Source organism: Diceros bicornis, chromosome 19 (assembly GCF_020826845.1).
Source record: "Diceros bicornis minor isolate mBicDic1 chromosome 19, mDicBic1.mat.cur, whole genome shotgun sequence".
Classification (NCBI taxonomy): domain Eukaryota; kingdom Metazoa; phylum Chordata; class Mammalia; order Perissodactyla; family Rhinocerotidae; genus Diceros; species Diceros bicornis.
In genome coordinates, this window is record NC_080758.1 from 23068826 (window position 1) to 23091502 (window position 22677).

The 22677-nt window shown below is 49.3% G+C and overlaps 2 protein-coding genes across 3 annotated transcripts in view; one reads left to right on the forward strand and one right to left on the reverse strand.

Moving 5' to 3' along the window:
* SAMHD1 (SAM and HD domain containing deoxynucleoside triphosphate triphosphohydrolase 1) overlaps positions 1-6427 on the forward strand; it is a 61053-nt gene extending 54626 nt beyond the window's left edge. The window contains exons 14-16 of the mRNA XM_058562747.1: positions 608-712; positions 1261-1398; positions 4465-6427. Coding sequence (XP_058418730.1) covers positions 608-712; positions 1261-1398; positions 4465-4599 — 378 coding nt within the window. The 3' untranslated portion in view covers positions 4600-6427. The remainder of the gene's footprint in view (positions 1-607; positions 713-1260; positions 1399-4464) is intronic.
* Positions 6428-6433: 6 nt separating this feature from the next.
* TLDC2 (TBC/LysM-associated domain containing 2) lies at positions 6434-18888 on the reverse strand. 2 transcript variants are annotated; one of them, XM_058562749.1, is made up of 6 exons: positions 18800-18888; positions 17394-17561; positions 16745-16897; positions 14575-14670; positions 8595-8668; positions 6434-7573 (listed from the first exon to the last, which is right to left on the reverse strand). In XM_058562749.1, exons 1-6 carry the CDS (start codon positions 18830-18832, stop codon positions 7438-7440), a joined length of 660 nt encoding a protein of 219 aa, XP_058418732.1. In that variant the 5' UTR covers positions 18833-18888; the 3' UTR covers positions 6434-7437. The 2 variants fall into 2 exon arrangements, with proteins under 2 accessions (XP_058418732.1, XP_058418733.1); XM_058562750.1 differs by lacking the exon at positions 17394-17561.
* Between the last annotated feature and the right edge of the window lie 3789 nt (positions 18889-22677).

The window sequence follows — 22677 nt, forward strand, 5'->3', positions numbered from 1 at the left end:
CTTCGGTGTTACTAAACCCAGCAAGCTGTTTCAGTCCTCTCTGCCTCGGAGCTATTTTTTCTGCCTGGAATTCTTTTCTTTCCTACCTAGGCCTGGTTAATTCCTTCTCACTTAGGAAAGTCACTTACTTTCCCAGGCAAACATTTCCAGTCATTCCCTAGGAACCCCAGACTACTAGGTTCCCCGGTTACAAAGTGTCACAGCACCATCTGCTTTTCCTTGGTAGCTCTTATAACAAAGGTGGTTAGATAACTACTTTTATAATTATTTGTTCAACCTCAGTCGAGGCCACGTGATCTGGGGGCTGGGAATGTATCAAGTGTCCTTGTTGCATCTCTAGTGCTTACCTCAGGGTCTGTCAAGGAGCAGGTGTTGACTTTACCTTACTTATGTTGAAGGCACAAATACCCGCCACCCAGATTTCAAGACCAAACCCCACTATGGGTCCTGCACCGAGTTATTTTTACTCTACTATAAGCACCTTCCCAGTGCTCTGACTTCTGAACCTCCAGAGAGCTCTGCCCCGTTTCTTATGATACCCTACAACCCTTAATTCAATTCTCAATGACATTATGTAAATGATCACTTACTTATTGCTTTTCTTGAGGTTATCAACATGGATTATGGAATGGAAGACAAGAATCCTATTGATCATGTTCGCTTCTATTGTAAGAGTGACCTCAGGAAAGCAATCATGATTACAAAAAATCAGGTAACTCCTTAGGTAAAACAAATATACTGTAGTAGCATTTGGCAAATCTTTGTAGTAAATTTGCATTTTACATGCAGGTTAGGTCCTAAAGTCAATGTGTACAGTTAAAAAAAAAAGCATATCTTTAAAATTAAAGTATACCTGGTATTGTATAGACTAGACCATCTTAACAGCCAGTTTTTCCTGTTTGCTGAACATAGGTGTAAGTGCTGTTTTTAGTTTAGAGGCTAGGTTATAAATCTGGCGGGAAGGGAGTGTTCTCTGGTTGAAGTCCTGTAAGTTAAATGTGCTTATCTGTATATCTTCTGTATGAGAGTCTGTAGTCTACATTTAATTATATAATACAAACCTTTAATCTGAGTAATTGATATAAAATTGTGGCCAATTTGCAGTATGACAACCACCGTGAATTCTTTTCTTTGGATTATAATCGAGATAACGAAACAATGTGGTGCTTTTAATATAAATCAGGAATGGGGCTTAGGAACAGCTGATCTCTTCAGTGTGTGAATTCAAGGTGACAGTGAAATTTTTTCTTTTTCAAAAAGGTTTCACAACTTTTGCCAGAGAAATTTGCAGAGCAGCTAATCCGAGTGTATTGTAAGAAGACGGATGAGAAGAGTTTGTTTGCTGCGCGACAACATTTTGTTCAGTGGTGCTTAGTCAAAAATTTCACCAAGCCGCAGGTGGGCGGCTTATTCACATACTTTGCACATTTTTTTTTTTTTTAAGTAAAAATCAAAAGAGATCCTTACTTCTCTCTGAAAAGTTCTCATTTAAATTATAGTCATTTGGTTATGGTTTTGAAAAAAAAGTTTTTCTGCTTTATGCTTTCCTTTTAAAATGTCTGAATCTATGTCAACCAGTGCTTTCTTCTACACCAATCGTGAGTGGGGACTCTGTTTATCATTATTGTCCTAATATTAAAAGTTTAAAATAGCGAACATGTGAACTCACCAGTTCATAATGTCCTCACCAGTTGTCTCATGCAGTCCTCCCAGTGACCTTGGGAGGTGAGTCAGTGTCCTCATCTTTCAGAGAAGTTTACCAAATATGAGTAGTTAACTTGTTTAAGGCTACATACAACTGATAATAAGTTTTCTAACTTGCTACTTCAAACTCAGTATCCCCAAACCTATAAACTATTTAAACTCTCTAGAATAAGAGAATGGAAGGGAAGAGGAGCCAAGCCATAGTTGCCAATGCTGGAGAGAATGTTGTTAAAATTGTCCGTTATTGACCTACACGTAGTAGGTGCCTGGCACAGAGAAAGTGACCAATCCATATTTGTTGACTGACGGATTGAATATAATGGGCAGGCAGGTGGGAAACAGCGTTCTACTTCCTAGTCTGGTACTCTCTCTCAACACCATAGCTGCCTTCTCCCCCGTGTCAGATGCTGAAGGAAACGGAAACAGAAGTTCCGCCGTGGAGGAGTAGCCAGTTCGCCGGCACTTGAACAGGCGCCAGAAAGAGGGATATGGATGCATTCTGTTAGGATGCAGAGAGTTGGAGAGCTGTCAGCAAAGCTTAGCAAGGAGGGAGGATTCGGCTAGATCCAGGCTAGGTTGTGTTTGGTGAGTAGCAGAGAGAAAGGTGGACGTTGTTGGCAGTGGGAGCAAGACAAAGGCGTGAAACTGGAGCAAGCTGAGTGTCCTTGGGGCCCGTGAGGAGACCTGCTGGCTGGAGTAGAAGATTCTTGCTGTTGAGTGGGGAGAAGTGACATGGGAAGAGTAGACACGGTTGTGGAGAACCTTGGATAATTGGTTAAGAAAGATGTTTTCTTATGAACAGTGAGGTGGGAATCATCAAGAGAGTTCAAGACTTACCGTGCTGCCGTGATGATTGTTTGCTTCTGTGTTTGTCCTTGCCAACTAGAGTGAGACCCATGGGAATACATATATAAGGAAGTACGTCTGTCTCGGGTACTGTAGCAGCTAAGGAAACTGAACCACTGAGGAAGAAAGCAAACTCTGGTGGCAGATGGATCGGAACTTGGAGAAACTGAAGCAGAGAGACAGAGGCTATTAAAGGTTCAGCCATGTGGCAGCAACCACCTTAAATGTAGATATATTCACTTGTGGAGTGGTGTATCCAGGGTTTCCAGGCCCTGTGTTAGGTACCAGGGATGGCACAGTACCTGAGACAGACATGGTTCCCACGGATCTCACTCCAGCTGAGGATAACAGACACCTGAGTAAATAACAATGACAGTGGCATGTAAGTGCTTTGGGGTGGGAGGCAGTGTGTACAGAGTCAAAGAGGAGCAAAGAGGAGGAGGATTTAAGCCAGACTTGGTTGGTTGGAAAAGGCTTATTTAAAGAAGGACTTAGAAGCTGAGACCTGAAGAATAGGTGAGAAGTAGTCATCTGGGTAAAGGGAGAGAGGAGGAGGCCAGAAGATGAGCGAGAACTTGGTGCATTTAGGGGAGCGGCCTGGGGCATTATGGATAGTCCTATAAGCTGAGAGCAGTGGCAGCCATTGAAGTGTTTTAAGCAGGAGAGTGACATAGTCAGGTTTGCATTTATAAAATTCACTCAAGTTGAAATTAGAATGGGTAGAAGTAAGGAAGTTTGGTAGAAATAGAGATGAGTTTGAACACAAGTAATGTTGACTTTGAGATAGACGGGTCTTCTAAATATGAGTATCATGGCAGTGGAATGGCTGCATTCAATAACTCTATCAAGTCAGATCCAGTGTGGTTCACGGACAAAATGTAACGTGGGGGACGAGATAGAGAAGTTTTGGCGGAGCTAAAGGAGCAAACAGAGGACAGTGAGACAACAGTGGGAAGCTGCTACCACCTCTGGGGTCGGAAGGACCAAGGGAGCCCAGGTGCTGGGGCCTCTGCAGAAGGTAGAACCACGGAAGAGTCACGGCCACTGCCGCCTGTGCCAGAGTGGGTGGGGGAAGAAATACCCTGGCTTCTCTGCCCTCCTCTCTTCCTGTCTTCCTCCAGTGCCTCCCACTGGCCAAACCTAACTGGCAGCCAGTAGGCACGGGAGCTGGGAAATGTAATTGACAAGGGCAGCTCCTGTTATACAGAGTAGAGCAGGGGAAGGGTCGCGAGTGGATCTGGGAGCAAATAGGCAAATGAGGGGCACAGCATCTACCGCACAATGGTATTCGTGGTGCAAAGAAGGCTCTCAGAGACCCGATACCCTCACATAACCTAAGAGGATCTATCCACACGTTCAAGAACGGTTTGGGATAACAGAGTCAGGTGTTAGAGAGCCTAGCTTCTTACACTCTGCTTTCAAGTCAAAGTGTCACTTCACTTTGAGAACGTCCCTCATTTTGGGTGGAGTCTGCTGATGGCCCCAGTTATAGTTTGCAGAGACAGTTCAAGTTCTGCAAGTACATACTGTCCTTCCCTTTTTTTGCCATCTTGCAGACCAGGGTCATTTATTAGAGGGGGGATGAGGCAAGAGAGGAGCAGGGGTCCAGTGCAGCCCCTCTTTCTCCTGGAGAAACAGAATGGAGATTGTGTTGTGTGACTGTGAAGGGAGAGACCTGGGCAGTGTGCTGCTCTGGCCGTCTGTGAAGAGAAGAGGGCTGGTGGCTTGTGCTATGAAGGCTCTTATCTGCTTAGCTTGACCCAAGTGCAGGGGATACCTATAATCTGGGGTATCCCGAGAGTAGGTATGTCCAGAAGCAGTCTATCTGCAAGACAGGATGTGTGTACCTGAGACTAGCACTCAAAGTTAGGAAAGCTAGCTTTTCTCTGTTCCTAATTTTCTTCTTCTCGACAGGATGGTGATGTTGTAGCCCCACTTATAACACCTCTAAAACGGGAGTGGAATTACACGGATTCAGCCCAGAGTCCAGCTCGCATCCGAGAACCAGCCAGATTCAGAGTCCGGCTTTTTCCGGATGACTCCACGTGAATGTCTGCCATCAGTTGTTTACAAAGAGCCCCCCCCAACACAATTAACTAATTTAGGGAATTCGATCATAGAGTTTTACAAATTTAGTGACGACTAGTGCTTTTTATTTTATATTTTGAATGTACACACGTGCTGAGGCTAGGTAATTTTTTTTTGAGGTAACACTGGTTTATAACATAGATTTCAGGTGTGCAACATCATAGTTCGACATCTGTATATACTACGGCGTGCTCACCACCGAAAGTCTAGTTTCCGTCCATCACCATGCATTTGACCCCCTTTACCCGTTTTGTCCTCCCCCCACCCCCCTTCCCCTCTGGTAACCACCAGTCTGTTATCTGTGAAGCTAAGTAATTTGTATGCAAAGCAACAAAAAGGTATTAGGTAAATCTTGCTATACATACTATGAAAAGCATTACCCTGCCTATTTTTAGTATTAATTAAAGGCTTTCTCCTTTAGTAGTCTATTTTCTTAGAATAACAATCCTTTTATGTACTCTGAATTCTTATGACGTACGATTGTTTTCTAAAAACAATAATTGGAAATGAGATAAGGGTGCACATTGGAATTTGAAGTTGGGATTGTCATGAACAGCCATGGTTAAAAACAAAATATAAAATCCTAGCCCCCTGAGGAGGTACCCATCACCCTGAATTTGAGGACAGCTCTCATTAAGTGATCTAAACATTAGTGAAAGAACCTTCCCTCACCCTTTCGGCCAGGTTGGGGTAAACGGTCAACAGTAGGAGATGAGGGCCAGGAGTAGGCTGTAACTCTTTGGTGAGAGACCTGATTAATTTATTGAAAAGATCTGAGGGCTCTGGCCTCCTCTAAAGTGGGACATAAAACTACCTTTTAGGAGATCCCTCCCCCAGTGACAGAGGGATCGCCCAAATCAGGCTGTTCTCTGCGTCAGCTGTGGCTCTAGACCTGGGCGGTTTCTTCTCTCCTGAATATTCACTGCCCGAGTCCCGAGGGCTTTACCACTGCCCCGCCTGGAGAAGAAGGCTCCCCTCTGACCGCTCTCTGCATCTTCCTCGTGAGCTGATCAGAGGCTGTCGCAGGAAGCATCCTTGGGGCTACTCAGAGCTGAGACTTGGTTTTTGCTGGTTCAGTACATTTGATGGGTTTCAGAGCAAAGACTGGGCTGCCTGTGCCTAGACCAGTGATTACCCAGTGAATTCCAGGCTCCCTTTGTAACTTGATGTTCCCAGCAGTTGCTCTTTACCTACAGCAGTGGAGTAGGCACCACTGTGGTTGAGCAATGTTCCTGTGCCCAGGGCACCCCACATTACCCCCCCAAACATCTCCAGATCTACAGAAATTCACCAAGAACCCAGTCTGGAGTTGGAGTCAAAGCGTGACCTCTAAAGCATTCAGTGGGGGAAACTAGAGGTCTCAGATTTCCTGGACCCAGACCCAAGGTCAAGAATGGAAATATTTGTCTGCTAAGATTGTTTTATTTCTGCAACTCCTACCTTTAAATCATTGTGATTTACTCTGGAATTTTGTATTCCAATATTATATCATTGTGCCATCTGAGAAACAGCTTGAATCTATTTTGTTTGCATCTTTTGTTACTTATAAGGCAGCTGCACTTTGTGCTCTTGGCAACTGTTTTAATTATGAGAAGTGTGTGCAGTTTACAAGGTTAAATTTTTCTTAAGAAACATCTTCACTCTTTGTATAAAAACGGAGGCTTTAACAGCTTAGTCTCCAGAGTTACTGAACTTGTCACCTTGAGACTGTAAATAGAACTGCAAGTTTAAATGACTGGTTACTTCATTTGGGTGAGGGAAACAGCTGCAATAAAGCTTTGTGAATGTATGTCCATCTGGAAACCAGAGGTGTCTTCCTTAATGACTTTCTCTCACACCTGTGTGTCCAGTGTTGACCTTTTTGTGCAAAGGAAATGTGTCTACGCAATTCCCCAGGTGTTTTCTTAGTACCTCAATGTTGTGCTGGGTCTGCGAGAGAGGGGATGGTATTTAACGGGGCCTAAGTTATTTGGTTTTCCTTATTCAGTAATGGCAAGTCATGGCATAATAAAGAATCTTTTCCATCTGGCGGGAGTAGGCACTAGCATGGGAAGGAATATGGGATTTGCTTAGTTTTCTGAGCTCCTGTTGTGCCAGAAATGATAGCCTTTCTTTTAACCTTCCTGAGGTTCCCATCTACAGTTTCAACTTCTTTGTCCAAATAAGCGTATTGTTCATTTGCTGCTTTCATATCTTCCTCGTGAAATTAAACGAGATTTGCAAGTACCTGGCACACTGGTGGCAGACAAAGCCCTCAGTGATACTCCTAGAGTCTTTATTAGTTTCACTGGTTGAGCCCAGGTGTCTGGTTTGACAATATTCTTTAAGTTAAAACAATTTCCAAAACATACAGTGTAGAATCCCATTTTTGTAAAGTGTATATATATATATATCTTCATGGAAAATTGTCTGGAAGATTATACATGAAAATGTCAGTGTTTTGGGGGAGTGGTTGAATTTTAGGCAAGTTTAATTTTTTTACGTCTTCTGGTTTTTCTATAAAAACCATGTATAATTTCTAAAAAGATGATTTTCACGAGGGACTTGCACTGCCTGGGTGAGGTGTAAATATCTTTCAGTCCTTCAAAGGCACCTCTCCAGGAGAACACTGCCTGCCCCCAGGCCTGTCTTGGGTCCCCAGGCCACGGGGAGGCTGGCTCACAGCCACAGCCAGCAGTAGGCCACCTCGCCATCCATGTTTCGGACAGAATGGGCTGCCCTGCACAAGGAGGGGCCCGGATGGCATCCATGAGCAGGTCTGACCTCCTGTTCCCTCAGGAAGCTGCCCACGTGAGGGCATCAGCTCAGAACCCAGGCCTCCAGCTCCTCGATACAGAACTGCTCCTGCCGGGCCAGCACCTCGTTATTGAAGGTCGCACAGGGGTGGCTTCCCCCGTGGTACAAGTCTCCGTCCAACCACAGCCCGAAGTGGCCACTAAAGAGAGAGGGAAATCAGCATGGCTCACTCCTGGGCGTTGAGACCTTTCAGATCCACACCATCAGCTCTTGGCCACTCCGTGACCACAGCTCACTTTTGCGTATGTTTCATCTTCCTTTAAACGGATTTATCCTGAATTGTTGGGAACTCCGTATTTGGTCCCCACGGGGTTTAGAGCATGCGTTTTTTTTTAGCGTTCAATGATTTTAATAAATATACACAGTGATGCAACCTTCACCACAATCCAGTTTTAGAACATTTGGAACATTTTTAAGATGGCAGCGCTTTAAAGTGACTCTCACAGGAGTGGACTGTGAGCCCAAAACGCTTCGGAGAGCATCCGTTCTAATCCTCCCGTTTGACAGCAGACCTAGGCTGGAGCCTGGAAGGGGGTTACCGCAACTCAGCAATGGCTGACGTGTTCCGTGCCGAGCTGCCTCTCATTGGAGGCTTTTCAGGCAGTTGGGAGAGCAAAGACTGTGCCTGGTGCTAATCAAACAATACTTTCATCTTTGCCCTCAGGATAAGATTGGTTCTGCCTGAATTTGCAGGTCACACCAGGGGCGAGACTAACCTTTTCTTCCTAATCCGCTCCACCTCCCATCCCCCAGCACACGCGCAGGCCGGGTTCTGGGCAGATGCCCGCCTTCCTCCAGTGAGTTAGTTCCCTAGGATTACAGGGTGACGGGTAAATCTGAGGCCTGCCCACCCCTGGACTCTAGCTTCATCCAACCATGTGGAATGCTGTTCCCAAAATGATGTAAATTCAGACTAATCTGTCACCAACTGTCAATGCTTTGCGGGAGAATTCCTGCCATTCTTTCCCCTCAAAGTTGTCTTAGAGCCGGGTTGAGGGGGTTGGGACTGGGCAGCAGCCGGGGCTGTTGAAGGGAGAGGCCTGAAAGTTGACCACCAGCCTCCCCATTTGGTCAGGGGCAGCCTTGCCCAGCATTTCCAGGCAGGAGAAGGAACCAGAACACAGACCACCCTGAGACTTGGGAAGGACTGAGACACGCACCTGCCACTGCCCATCATCAGTGAATCCAAGTCTCCTTTGACAAAGAAAGAGTTGCTTCCTGTCCACTTAAAGACCTGGGGTGACAGGAAAAGGCTCCAGTTACTGGGGCAGTGAGTCCTGCCCTTGCAGTTTGACTCTATACCACTGGATGGCAGTGTTGTGGAGGGAACAGAATGTTCTGAGCTCTGGGCTCTTGAGACTTCTTTCCAGTCTCCTTGGAGTTCACCTCCTCATGCCCTCCATTCTGAATTCAACAACCTCAAAGCCCCTCTGTTCTAGAAACAGACCAAAATCCTCTGAGGCTTCCTGCTTCCAAAGCTGGAGAGAGGAGGGGAAAAGTCCAGGGCAGGAGTTGGGCCCTGATTCTGCCCCTCACTACCTACCTGTCTCATCTCTCTCGGAGGGGACACCAAGCCTGCCTGCCCCCCCAGTGCAGCCTTGCACCCAACTTCTCAGCAAGTCCTGCGCGCCCCTCCCCAAAGAGACACCCCGGCTGCCACCGTTTCTGTCCTGTCCATCTCCACTCCCTCCTGCCCACCCAGTCCACACCACAGTCGCTGCACTGGATCCCAGCCTCCTGACAGGTGTCTGCTTCCACCGTCTCCTGCCCACAGCCCATCTCTGCCCCGCAATCCTAGTGAGCTTTTCAGAATCCAACTGGACATTATTTCTCTTCTGCCTAAAGCCCTCCAGTGGCTTCCCGTTGCAACCGGAATAAAATCCAGCCCCTTACTATGGCCGGAAGCCCAGCCTGCTCTGACCCCCGATTTTCTCTCTGACCTCTTCTCCCTTATTGACTGACTTCGGCTGCTCTGGCCTTGCCCTCCCCAGGATGCCCAAAGCTATTCCTGCTTTAGGACCTTCACACTTGCCGATCCCTCTGCCCAGCATGCTCTTCCTCCAGACCCTCAAATGGCCCCCTTCTCATCTGTCAGCCCAACTGTCATTGTAGAGGAATTTCCTGGACCACCCCATCTAACGTATCCCTTCCTCCCAGGCCCTGTTTTCTTCTCGGCATTCACCACTCTGAGATAACCCTGCCGGTGTGTCAACGTGCCAGTGTCTGCCCCACTAACATAAGCCCTGTGAGGGCTGTCTTCATTTCCAGCAGTATTCTTGGCACGTGGTAGAGATGTTTGTTGAATGAATAAATTATTCAAGAGTCAATTTCGCTCATAAAGAGTTTTAAAGGGCCACAAGAGTATAGGATATTATTGCCTATAATTAGTTGCAAAAAAAAGCTGTGAACAACCAAAGGGTTTTTAGCAAGAAAATGGACTAATAAAAGATAAGCCCTGAGCTCAGAAGAGATGAGATAATATTAACAAGTGAGCACGAGAAGACTAAACAGTTCACCTCCTCTACTTTCATCAAGGAACACGACCTTCAAACCGGAAGGAGTAACAGAAACATTGCTACAGAAGAAACTAAGACCACATTCGTGCTGATGCTTGGAATAGCAATCCAGGAACTGCTAGAAATTCATGAGGAACACGAGAGGTGCCAGAAGACCAGATAGGAAGAATTAACAAATTTTTGAGAAGATGAGATTCCATAACAATAAGACAGATAGTGATCCCCTGAAAAAATCTTTTTTTTTTTTATTTTGTGAGGAAGATCAGCCCTGAGCTAACATCCAATGCCATTCCTCCTCTTTTTGCTGAGGAAGACTGGCCCTGGGCTAACATCCATGTCCATCTTCCTCTACTTTATATGGGACGCCACCACAGCATGGCCTGACAAGCGGTGCATCTGTGCACGCCCGGGATCCGAACCTGGGTCACCAGCAGCAGAGGGTGCACACTTAACCGCTACGCCACAGGGCCGGCCCCTGGAAAAATCTTTTATTTCATTCAACAATGTTTTTTAGCATTTAGCATCAGGCACTATTTTGGGCACTGGGTAGAACAGACAAAACTTCCTGCCTCATGGGACTCCCAGTCTAGCGGGAGGAGGCAGATAAACAGGTAAAAGAAATACTATGTTTGGTGGTGATGCTACGGAGAAAAAAGTAGAGAAGGGCAATGGGGTTTCCAGGGGATGGGGTGTTGTAAATTTATTTATTTATTTTTTTTTAATTTTTATTTATTTATTTTTTTCCCCCAAAGCCCCAGTGGATGGTTGTATGTCATAGCTGCACGTCCTTCTAGTTGCTGTATGTGGGACGCGGCCTCAGCATGGCCAGAGAAGCGGTGCGTCGGTGCGCGCCCGGGATCCGAACCCGGGCCGCCAGCAGTGGAGCGTGTGCACTTAACTGCTAAGCCATGGGGCCGGCCCAGGTGTTGTAAATTTAAATCAGGGGGTTAGGGAGCGCCTCACTGAGATGGTGACATTTGAGCAGAGTCCTGAAGGAGGTGAGAACTGAGCCATGTGGAGATCCAGTGGAGGGCATTCTAGGCAGAACAGCATGTGCAAGGGCCCTGAGGCAGGAGCAGGCCTGCATGTTTGATGGCCAGCTCAGAAGTCATTGGGGCTAGAGCAGAGTGAGGGAAGCGAAAAGTGGCAAGAAACGACATCAGAGAGAGGCCAGAAGATATAGGGACTTGTAGGTTACTGTAAAGACTTTGGCTTTTCTCTGAATGAGAAAGGAAGCCATTGGTTGCTTGGAGCCAAGGAGTGACGTGCTCTGACACCTTTTGAAAGGATCACTCCAGCTACTGCCATGACTGAAGGTGGAAGCAGAGAGACCATTAGGAGGCTATAGGAACACAGGCAAGGAACGGTGGTGACTTGAACCAGGGTGACGGCAAAGGACATGGTGAGAACTGGTGGATTCTGGATTTAGGTAGAAGGAGAAGACAGAGCTGTCAGGATTCGTCGACAGCTCAGATGTAGGGTGTGAAAGAAGCAGAGGAGTTGAGAAGGACTCCAAAAGTTTTGGTCTCAGCAGCAGGAAAGATGGAGGTGTCGTCACCTTTGTTGGGGAAGATGGTGGGAGGAGCAGATTTTGGGGGGGAAGTTAGGAGCTCGACTTTGGACATATGAGGCTTGAAATGCCATGTTTGGGACCCAAGTGGTGACACTGGGTGGTGGGTGGATATATGTCAGTTTGGAGCCCAGGGGAAGCGGCCATCAGCATGTGGATGGCATGGAAAGCTGAGAACGGACGAGACCTCGAAGGAAAGAAGGAAGAGACAAGAACCAAAAACTGAGCTCTGAGACCCTCTGACATTAAAAAGTAGGGGAGGGCCGGCCCCGTGGCTTAGTGGTTAAGTGCGCGCGCTCCGCTACTGGCAGCCCGGGTTCGGATCCGGGGCTCGCTTCTCCGGCCATGCTGAGGCCGTGTCCCACATACAGCAACTAGAAGGCTGTGCAACTATGACATACAACTGTCTACTGGGGCTTTGAGGCGGGGGGAAGGAGGAGGATTGGCAATAGATGTTAGCTCAGAGCCGGTCTTCCTCAGCAAAAAGAGGAGGATTAGCATGGATGTTAGCTCAGGGCTGATCTTCCTCACAAAAATAAAAATAAAAAAATAAAAATAAAAATAAAAAAGTAGGGGAGATGAGGAGGAACCAGCAAAGGATTCTGTCAGAGAATTTTCAGTGCCATAGGGGGAGAATTCTAGAAGTTTAGAATTCTAGTATGTGAATGCAGGAAGGCAAGTGGTGATGACTCGTATCCAGCATGGGTTCACCATGAATAACTGACCCCTTTGCCGTTTCCTGATAAGATTACCAGGCTGGCCAGCGGAGGCGATTGGATAGGTACAGTGTGTTTTGCCTTTAGAAGGCTCCTTGTGACCTTGTCGTGTGACCAGATGATCGTGTGGCTGGAAGTGTCTTGCTCTGTGCATTGGAGACGGGGTCTCTAACAGCAAACCAAAGCACCTGGAACTAGTTCTTCATGCAAATATTTCTCAACGGCATGTGATGGGAGTGCAGAGGGACATGCCCCGCCTCATGCACTCTGACCCCCTACCCTCTCATCTACTGGGTTCTTACGTGGGCTTCCTCTTCTCTCCAGTTTCTGTGCCTTTGCACATGCTCCAAGAAGACTGCTCCCTATGCCCTTCATCACCTGGGGATCTTCTGATTGTCCATCAAGACCCAGCTCAAGAAGCTCCTCCTCCAGGAAGTCTCCCTTGATCTCCCCACCCCTGTTTGATCTAGGTGCTCCTCCTCTGTGCTTCTTCCACAGGACTTATCACTCTATATTGTGATCATCTGTCCTCTCCCAGCCTGGAAGCATCTCAAGGCAGGGACCTTTTGTCATTTAGAGGGGTGGGGTAGTGCTGTGGCTGCGTTCAAGCTCCAGGGCCTGTCTCTGCATCTCATCCTCATACTAACTTAGCTGTGTGAGCTTGGACAAGTTACTCAACCTCTCTGTGCCTCGGTTTCTGCATCTGTAAGATGGGGCTGATAATAGTATGTACCTCATAGGATTGTTGTGATGATTAAAAGCGCTAATTCGTGAAAGTCTCAGAAGAGCGCCTGGCAGGTAGTAAACTGATGTGTGTTAGCTGCCATGATTTTTATTAGTAGTAAAAGCAAGTGCTCAGTATTTTATTCAATATACAGCCCAGAGAAGGAAAAGCTTTAGCCAGGAGATGTTTGGGACTATTCTCCCTCCTCCAAAAGCCCCACTCCCTGGCAGTTGGTGCCGTCTGACTGTACCGGTCGTCTTGTCCCTGTCACTCATCCGTCTCTGAGCCAGCAGTGGCTGGCTCGGGCCCACCATCCTCCCCTCCTTCCATTCCTGGCATTCTCCGTGGTGAACTTCGCCGTCCACGTGGACCCACCCAACGCCCGCCCCTCAGCTCCCCTCCTCGTCCTCTCCAGCGGGTTTTCTTACTCCCACCTCAGCCACTGTCCCCCAGGGTCACACCCAGGATCTGTCCTCACCCGTCTGTTTCAAACGTCCCTCTCTCTGTGTCCTGTGTTCCAACCCACTGCTCAGCTGGGGTCACTGCTCCAAGTCTCTAACCTCGAGGCGACCTCTGAGCTGTTGTTTCTGCCTTCGTCTCCCATCCCTCAGTGCCCCTCTGGCTGCCCTCGCCTCCTTGTCCGGTCCAGATTCTGTGGTCCATTTTGTATTTCTACTCCCTTCAGCCTCCATTTCCCTCTCTGCCGCTGTTACACCGGCTCGGCACACGTCCGTCCTGGACGAGCCCCACTCTCCCCCACTCTCTCTGTGCCTGAACCCGAGGAGCCGAGTGCGGCTGGAGGAAAGCGCAGCCCAAGTGCCTGGCTTGCCGTGGAACTCAGACCCTCAACCTCCAGTCTACACTGCCGCTGTCCTTCTGTTTCTCGAGTTGTCTTTGGCAGGCTTCCCTTTCCACTCCTTTTTTTTTTTTGTGAGATAGACCAGCTCTGAGCTAACATCTATTGCCCATCCTCCTCCTTCTTTTTCTCCCCAAAGTCCCAGTAGATAGCTGTACGTCATAGTTGCACATCCTTCTAGTCGCCGTATGTGGGACGCGGCCTCAGCATGGCCGGGGAAGTGGTGCGTTGGTGCGCGCCCGGGATCCGAACCTGGGCCGCCAGCAGCGGAGCACGCGCACTTAACCACTAAGCCACGGGGCCGGCCCTCCCTTTCCACTCCTGTGATGTCTGTTTGATGCCTTCACTCTCCTCAACCTTCACACCCTCTCCTCCGTCCTCACTCTTAGCTGATGACCTCACCCCATACTTCCTAAGAAGATTGAAGCCCTTGGATGTAACCGTCTTCATCTTCCTACCCCTACGCCCACAGGTCTACGTGCACTCGGACCCATCTTGTCTTTCTAGCCTGATGTGTCTGGTGAGCAACATCCTTCCTCCTCTCAGAGCCAGTCAGTGGTTGCCAGGGACCTACTGAGCATTTGTAAAAATGAAGATGGGCAGGCCACTGCTGCCCTGTTGCATTCCCTTTGTGGAAAGACGGAAAGATACCAGGCACCCCAGCACTGGGGATGGAGCTGGGGGCCACTGGGACCCCTGGATCTTTGTCATAGACTCTACTTTCCTCCCCACCTCCAGCCGCAGGGTGGGAATCTCACCTTCAGCTGTGGGGAGAAGGAGAAGAGGAATGTCTCGCCAGTACCATAGAAGCCTTTGCTGAGTCGAATAGCCGAGGAGGAGAAGGCCCCAAACATCTGGAAAGCAGAAGAAAGCAGTTCATAGCCAGAAGGGAGTTGGAGGTCCTCTGGCAACCCCACTCTCCAGGCTTGGTAAGACAGGCTCATCCTAGAGGGACACCTGGGGATGCTGGGGCAGAGCTGGGGGATGGGGAGGGCCCCACAGGCCCATCAACACACGACTTGTCCCTTAATACTCCCCGAGGAAGAGCTCTTACTGGTGTCATCCTATTTTTTCTTAAATGTACTTATTTTATGCAAGTAATCCTTGTAGAAAAAATATTAGAAGTTATAGACAAGCAGAAAGGAAAAATAAAGCCATCCGAAATCCCCCTTCTTCCTCCTTAGGATGACTATTCTTAACATTCTGGTGCATTTCCTTCCAGTGTCTGTTTAATGCCAGGGTATGCATTCTTTTTTTTTTTTTTTTGTGAGGAAGACTAGCCCTGAGCTAACATCCAATGCCAATCCTCCCCTTTTTTCTTGAGGAAGAGTGGCCCTGAGCTAACATCGTGCCCATCTTCCTCTACTTTATATGGGACACCGCCACAGCATGGCTTACCAAGCGGTGCATCGGTGCGCGCCCGGGATCCGAACCTGCGAACCCCGGGCCGCCAAAGCAGAGCGCACGCACGTAACCGCTTGCGCCACCGGGCCGGCCCCAGGGTACGTATTCTTATACAAAGAACGAGATCCTATGGTGCCTCTGTTTTGTAAGCTGCTTCCCCACCTCACTTTTCTTTATAAAAGTTCAAACATACAGGAAAGTTAAAAGCGTAGTTCAGATAATGCTCCACACAGATTCAGAACTGTAAACGTGTTCACCGTACTTGCTCTCTCTCTGTTTTTTTCTGTTTCATTTGAAAGTAAGTTGCAGATATTATGACTCTTTAACCCTAAATAGTTCAGCTCTTAAGAATGGGAACTTTCTCTTGTTACCACCACAATACTGTTATTTCACCCAAGAAAATTAACAGTAATTCCATAATATTATCTAGCATCCAGTTCGTATGCCATTCTCCCCAGTTGTCCCAAGAGTGCCTTTTATATCCTGCTTTAAAAACAAAAACTTAACACTTTTAATAGCTATGGTTCTATCATTTTTCTTGCCTGCCCAATATTTCACTGGACAGCGGGACCAGAGTTGACTTGGCCATTTTTCCTTGTGGGAGAGTTAGGGGGACTGCAGTTTTCACTGTTATGAACAATACTGAGGGGCAGAGGCAGGCTTCTTGGGGACAGCTATGAGGAGGCAGTTTTGGCTGAATGTAAGGAGAAAATTCCCCACAGTCAGCAGTGTTCTGCCAAGGAAGGGGCTCCGTCCAGAGGGAGTGAGCTTCCAGGCCTTGAGGCAGAAGTCCCTCCCTGGGCATCTTGAGGAGGGAGCTCCTGCCCAAGTGGGGGTCCTCCAGGATCCTGAGATCTCTCCCAGCTCTAACACGTTCCCTCCACAGAAGAGCAGGTGACCAGCTCCCACTCCTGCCTGGAGAGCCTGCCTGCAGTCTCCCCATTTGAGAGACAGGACCGACTTGAGACTGTGCCCTCTTGAGGTCGCTGCTGTAAAATGCAGGGGCTCCTTTTGGTGCCCCCTCACAGATTGCTCAGCTTTCACTATCCAATCCTTCTCCCACCAGCAGGGGGAGTTGTCAAAACCTAAACGGATCATTAAGGTATAGATCCTCTGCTTAAAATCTCTCCCCAGTTTCTTGTGCTTCTGAGGATAAAGATGCAGTTTTGTATTTACAGTCAAATGATTATTTGCTTAACATCTGGCCCCGCCCCCCATTAGGCCTTTAGCTCCAAGAGGGCTGGAACCAGCTCCGAGATGACCCTGCTCTAGTCTAGACTAACCTGGCACATAGAAGGTGCTTAATATACATATATACATGTATTGCATGAATGAATTAGGGAATAAATGAATGGGGGAATGGCTCTGAGCAGAGTAGTTCTCAATGTCATCATCAGTGTCCATTTTAGGTGACTTAGATTCTCACCTCTGCCCTCTCATCCCCAAGGCTGCCCCGGGGCAGGACCCGCTGCTACCTGGTTGGGGACCCCCAGAGCCTCAGGTTGGGGCCCTGGCCCAGCTCACCTGCCCATCCTGGTCCCGCAGCACCAGCAGCACCGGCCCGCTGTGGCCCTCCATCTGCCTGTACAGGCTCCGCAGACTGAAGCCATCCCTCGACGTGCAGAAGGCCAGACGCCAGGAATATCCTGTGACTCTCGGTGGGAGGTGGAGGCTGAGCTGGGGACAGGGTGGAGGTGAGCGAGGGATCCTTGTCCTCCCACCCTCCTTCCACTATGTCCATGGGGTCTCAGAAGGACACTCACACAGGCATGGTGCTTACAGGTTACAGAGTAGTTTACTGTTTCCAAGGGCCTTTCACGCCCATAGCAGTAGCCCCTGGGGAGAGGGATTATCATTCCCATTTTACAGATGAGGAAACTGAAGTCAGGGAGGTGAAGCAACTTGCCTACAGCCCACATGGGGAGTAAGTGGCAGAGTCAGGATTTGAGCCCAGGTCAGGTCTCTCTCAGGACTCTCTCCCCTTGGTCACCTTGGCCCCTAGAGGCTGGAGAATAGATGAGATGCTGATCCCTCCTCCTAATCCTCCCACCCCCCACCCCAGCTTTGGGACAGAGCAGGAGTGACTCCAGAACCTGGACCTGGCTGGGTAGGGCAGGAGGGGGGGACCTCAGGCTCAGGGCTGAGATCCTTGCGCCATGGGCCATGCCCGAACCTGCCTAATCTCCGAGGCTCCCAGAACCTGGCTGGCTTCTGCCAGCTGGGGCTCCACGGGGTCTTCAGGCGCTGGGGCTGGGGCTGGCCCCGGGGCTGCCTCCTCCTCCTCTTCCTCTTCCTCCTCCTCACCCTTCTCTGCAGATGGAGCGTCCTCCACCTGGCTGGGCTGTGAGGACACAAAGAGGCCTGGTGGGTCGAGGGACAAGGAGACACCAGTGTCCACATCTCCTGAGCCCGAGATCCTCGGCCCCTCATCACCCCTGCCCAGACTCCTGCAATGCCCAGCCCAGCCAGAGGCGGCGGGGAAGTGTCTGCGACAGACAGACAGGACTCTGCCCCTGCTGCCAGCGGGCTCCTTCCCTGGCCCCTGCCAGCTGAGGGTCATCCGAGGCACACATGCCCATCAGGTGTGGCCGTGGGCCCTGTGGTTCATCTGCCTGTCTGTTCTGGATCCAGAGTGGGTGCCAGGGGTCAAGTTCTAAGCTTGGGGGCAGCTCCCAGGACTGGGCTGCCACCGTGTGTGTTTGTACATGAAATGATGATGATAACAGCAGAGTAATAAGGATCACGGCTGACATTTGCCCAGGCCTGTGTGAGCTCTTGCTGCGCACAATCTCTTTGAATTTTCCTAAGAATCCTAAGAAGAATGTGCGTCTTACTGTCCCCATTTTACAAAGGAAGAAAGTGAGGCCCCAGGCTTCCCCGTCAGATGGGAAATGATGTGTGTAGTCGGAGGTGAGACAGCGTGTGCAGGTTCGTGTAGAATGTGCGTTTGTCTCTGTGAATGTGTGTGTTGGCTTAAAATAGAGTTGTGTTGGCAGATCGGTCTGAGAAGGCGTTGAGTGTACCTTTGTGTGTTCACCTGTCAACGTGTTTGTGAGTGTGAGTTGGGATTGTGTAAATATATATGTGTGTCAGTGGGCATGTATATTCATTCATTCACTCAATTGAGCTTCCACTCTGTACCAGAGCCTGTGTTTGAGTGTGTATGTGTGTGTGTGTGTGTGTGTGTGTGTACACAGACACGTGACTTGGGGACTTTTCATAGGAAGGAGAGACCTCCTCGAGGTTGAGAGATGAACAGGACACCTTCTCCTATTTGCCAGGTTCAGGCCTAAAGAGGAGCTCCCAGCTGTGCGGGGCTTCTGGACAGAGCTCCATCTGGCCCCCACCCCAGGGAGGAAGGGCTGGACATGAGTCTGTCCTCCTCGAGGGTCTCAGGACTGTGGGTCTGGGGACTAAGGCCCCGGGCTCCTGACTCAGTCCTTTCTCCGAACCCCAGGCCAGCTGCGGAGGGACTTGGAAGGGGGACAAATCACCTGGCCGCCTCTAGCCCAGGTCCCCCTGCCAGAGACCTCACCTTCCCCCCACCTCTCCTGACCGCAGCCCAGTGGGGCCACTTACCAGCCGCGTGTACCGCCAGCGGAGACCTTTCATTCTCCTGTCAGAGCCCAGCCGCAGGCCAGGAGCCAGCCCTCAGTTCTGTGGGGAGGAATCACAGCTGGGCAGGATGAGAGGGCGAGGCCTGGGGCACGCCCGGCTGGCTCCACGCCTACCAGGCTGCCCTTTGCTCCCTCTCACCTGTCCTCTCAGGCCGAGTTATCAGTGGGTGGGTCCGTGAGGTCAGCCACACTCAGCATTCTAGGCCTCACTTGCAGTTAGCATCTAACACGGGTCAGCCCCACACAGTGAGTTCTAGCTGTGATTCCCTTCCACCTCCTTGCCCTTCTGGCAGCCTGGCCCAGGTCCTGTAGCCCTTTGAGCAGATGCCTGAGCCCTGGGCTGGGGGTCCGGGGCCTCTGTTTCCCTGTACGACCTTGGATGAGCCCCCTTGCACCCCCGGGCCTCAGTCTCCCCACATGTAACACATTGGACCAGATCATCTCAGAGGCCCTCATAGGACAGACAACCTGCTGTTCAGATCCCTCTCAAAGCTGGTGAGTGCATTATAACAGAGGCCGGAAAGGGCCAAGCCTACACCAAATTAACAGACCTTTAAAAAAAAAGAAACTTCATTTTTCTAACTTAAAAAGTAATACATGTTTATTGTTGAAAATTTGGGACATCTAGAAAAGAATAAAGAAAAATGTTTATTTTATTTTTTTTAAATTTTTGTTTATTGCAGTTTATAACATTGGTGTATAACATTGTATAAATTTCAGGTGTGCATCATTATACTTCTGTTTCTGCATAGATTACATCATGTTCACCACCCAAATACTAATTACAACCCATCACCACACACGTACCAAATTATCCCTTTCGCCCTCCTCCCTCCCCCCTTCCCCTCTGGTAACCTCCAATCCAATCTCTGTCTCTATGTGTTTGTTTATTGTTGTTAGTATCTACTACTTAATGAAGGAAATCATATGGTATTTGACCTTCTCCTTCTGACTTATTTCACTTTGCATAATACCCTCAATGTCCATCCATGTTGTCACAAATGGCTGGATTTCATCGTTTCTTATGGCTGAGTAGTATAAAGAAAAATGTTTAAATATTCATAATTTCATCTCTCAGATGTAAACTCAACCCCTAAGGGTATTTTTTTCAGTCTTGTACATTTATTTCATACACATGTATATATACACATTTATAAATAGATTGTATCATGTATACTTTTTTTGTGTGTGTGAGGATGATCGGCCTTGAGCTAACATCTGCCAATCCTCCTCTTTTTGCTGAGGAAGACTGGCCGTGGGCTAACATCCATGACCATCTTCCTCCACTTTATATGGGACGCTGTCACAGCATGGCTTGCCAAGCGGTGCATCGGTGCATGCCCGGGATCCGAACCGGCGAACCCCGGGCCGCCGCAGTGCAGTGCGCACACTTAACCGCTTGTGCCACCGGGCCGGCCCCTCATACATACTTTTATCAAGTGCTTTTTCCACTTAACAAATGAGAATTTTTCCAATGACATTCAGTATCCTTTGAACTCGTGATTTTTCATGGCTGCATATTGTTTCATCATAAGATGTACATCATTTATTCCTCTACTATTGGACATTTTCTTTGCTTCTGATTTTCTGTGATTATAAGCAAAACTATAATGGACTTCCTTGTTCATAAATCTGATTATATCCTTTATGATAAATCTCAAAATTTGAATGCTGGACTAAAGGGCATATATATAGTTCTTGGTAAATGTTTCCACCAAGGCTTCCTGGGTGCTTAAAGCTGACCCATGTCCAGGTACCTTTAGGGAATCTTGGGGTAATATCTTTCTTATCATCAAGTCTTTATACCCTCAAACTACAGATAAGAAAATTGCCACCCAGAAAGTGGAAAGGACTTACCACAGCCACACAACATGGAAGTTAAGGGAGCCAGGAAGTTCAAATCCTGGTTTTGTCACTTACTTGCTGTGTGATCTTGGGCAAGTTACTTAACATCTCTGCGCTTCAGTCTTATCATCTGTGAAATACTAGTATCTACCTCATAGAGCTGTTGTAAGAGTAAGTGAAGATAATGCCTGAAGAACTAGGATGCTAAGCCAGGCCTCCATCCTTCTGTCCTCAATTCAGTGGGATAGCCCACAATGCCTGGTGTTTGGTGAGCTCTGGATAAATGACATTGCTTATTACCATCCCCCCACACTGCCTCTTTGAGAGATCCAGGGCTCAAATCCCTGACAAGTGGCCACTCAGCCTCCCTCTGGGCACCTCTGGGACAGACAGCCACTCGGTCACTTGAAAGGGTGAGGAGCTCGGTGGTGAAGGAAAGGCAGGAATTGTGCAAATTTACTCACTCTGCCGAGCCCCAGCCTCTGGCGACTTCCTCCAGCCTGTCCGGCCTGATGGTTTCCTTAGTGCCTCTCCGCGATCCCCCAGACAGGGGGCCACATCCAGAACCGGCCCTGCCCACCCGGCAGTCCGTACGCAGCAGCTTCAGCTCTACACCCTGGTCCTCAGGCAGACGGCTGGCACCTCTGCCCCAGCCTGGCTCCAGGCCCTTCTCCCTCGCTCTTATACCTGCCCTGGCCCTGCGCCCACTCCGGTTCTAGGTGGGAAGGCCTGGCATCGATTATCTTCCATCAGAAACTCAAATTCCACAAACACACACAAACAGACCTTGTCACCTTCTGGCCCCAGCTCTGCCCCCACCAGGCCAAAGAGATGGGGGATACTGAATTCCTTGGCTCTACCGGAGCCTCTCACCACAGCTACCAGGTGCCACCTGGTGACTGAAGGCCACTACTAAGACCCTTCCCTTATGGAGTGCAAATGCTCTAGGAAAGGGCAATGCTGTGGGGTTCTCCAGCAACCCCCCCGCGCTGCAGGGGACGCGCAGGGCCGGGAGCTGGGGAGGCCTGCTCTGCCCCTGCTGGTCTCCCCTCTCTCTGATGGGGTTCGGGTTCTCTCCTCATTGGCCTGTCATGACATTAGGCGACATGCACAGGAAGCCCAGTGTTTGGCACACAGTAGGCACTCGTCACTGGGGGTTACTTCTCTGTCCCTGGCTCATAGTAGGACTTCAGTGAATGCTGTGCTGTTGGATCACAGAACCTCAAAGTTGGAGGGGGTTTCAGCCAGTCCCAGAGCAAGCGGCCTCCACCCAGGACAGGATCCCCTGGAAAATATGCCCACCAAGTGGTCCCCCAGCCTCTGTTGGGTGGGTAAGCCCACTATCTGGGGTCGCTCACGGCGTCTTCACGCAGCTGAAAGAGCCCTCTCATGCTGGGCTGGTGGAGAGGGCTTGGGTCTCTGAATACTCTGCCCCTGGCCAGGCCTCCCGGGGCAATGCCCCTCCAGAAGGGGTGGGATGACGGAAGGACTTGTATTATGGGGAAAACAGGCAAGTGAAGGGCCCTGTTGCACCTCAAACATGGCTGTTGCAATATGTGTTTAAACTGTAAACGACTTGAGGGTCACACGCCTGGCCCTCCCAGCTCTCCCGGCCCCTCTCCCAACCCTATTTCCACCCCCGCTCAACACCTGAACCACTGGGCATTTGAGAAGCCAGCGAGATTTGCCTTGCTGTCCCATTCTTTGTCCTCATGTCCAGGAAAACCCAGAATGTGACCTGTCAGGAACCCCAGGTGCCATATACCAGGCCCCTAAAAAGCTTCCACGACGGGATTCCAGGCACCCGAGTGCGCGCGTCCCAGCTCCGCCCTGCAGCTTGCCTTCTCCTTTCTTTTCCACCAGACCACACGCTGCCTCTCAGAACTGCGATAGTCCCTGCCAGGAAACAATTTACGTGTCCGCTAAAAGGAGGAAGGTTAAGTGGCCCACGGAACACCCACTCCCTGGCTTATTTCTAAGTATTGAAAGTGATGT

What these genes read in the sequence shown, in the direction of transcription:
- TLDC2 (XM_058562749.1), bottom strand. Translation starts at nt 18,832, where the DNA reads ATGAAAGGTCTCCGCTGGCGGTACACGCGGCTG. An exon ending in GAGCCTCGGAGATTAGGCAG is followed by an intron (nt 16,898 to 17,393) that starts GTTCGGGCATGG and finishes CCCTGTCCCCAG; the next exon opens with CTCAGCCTCCACCTCCCACC. An exon ending in CCTTCTCCCCACAGCTGAAG is followed by an intron (nt 8,669 to 14,574) that starts GTGAGATTCCCA and finishes CTGTCACCCCAG; the next exon opens with GTCTTTAAGTGGACAGGAAG.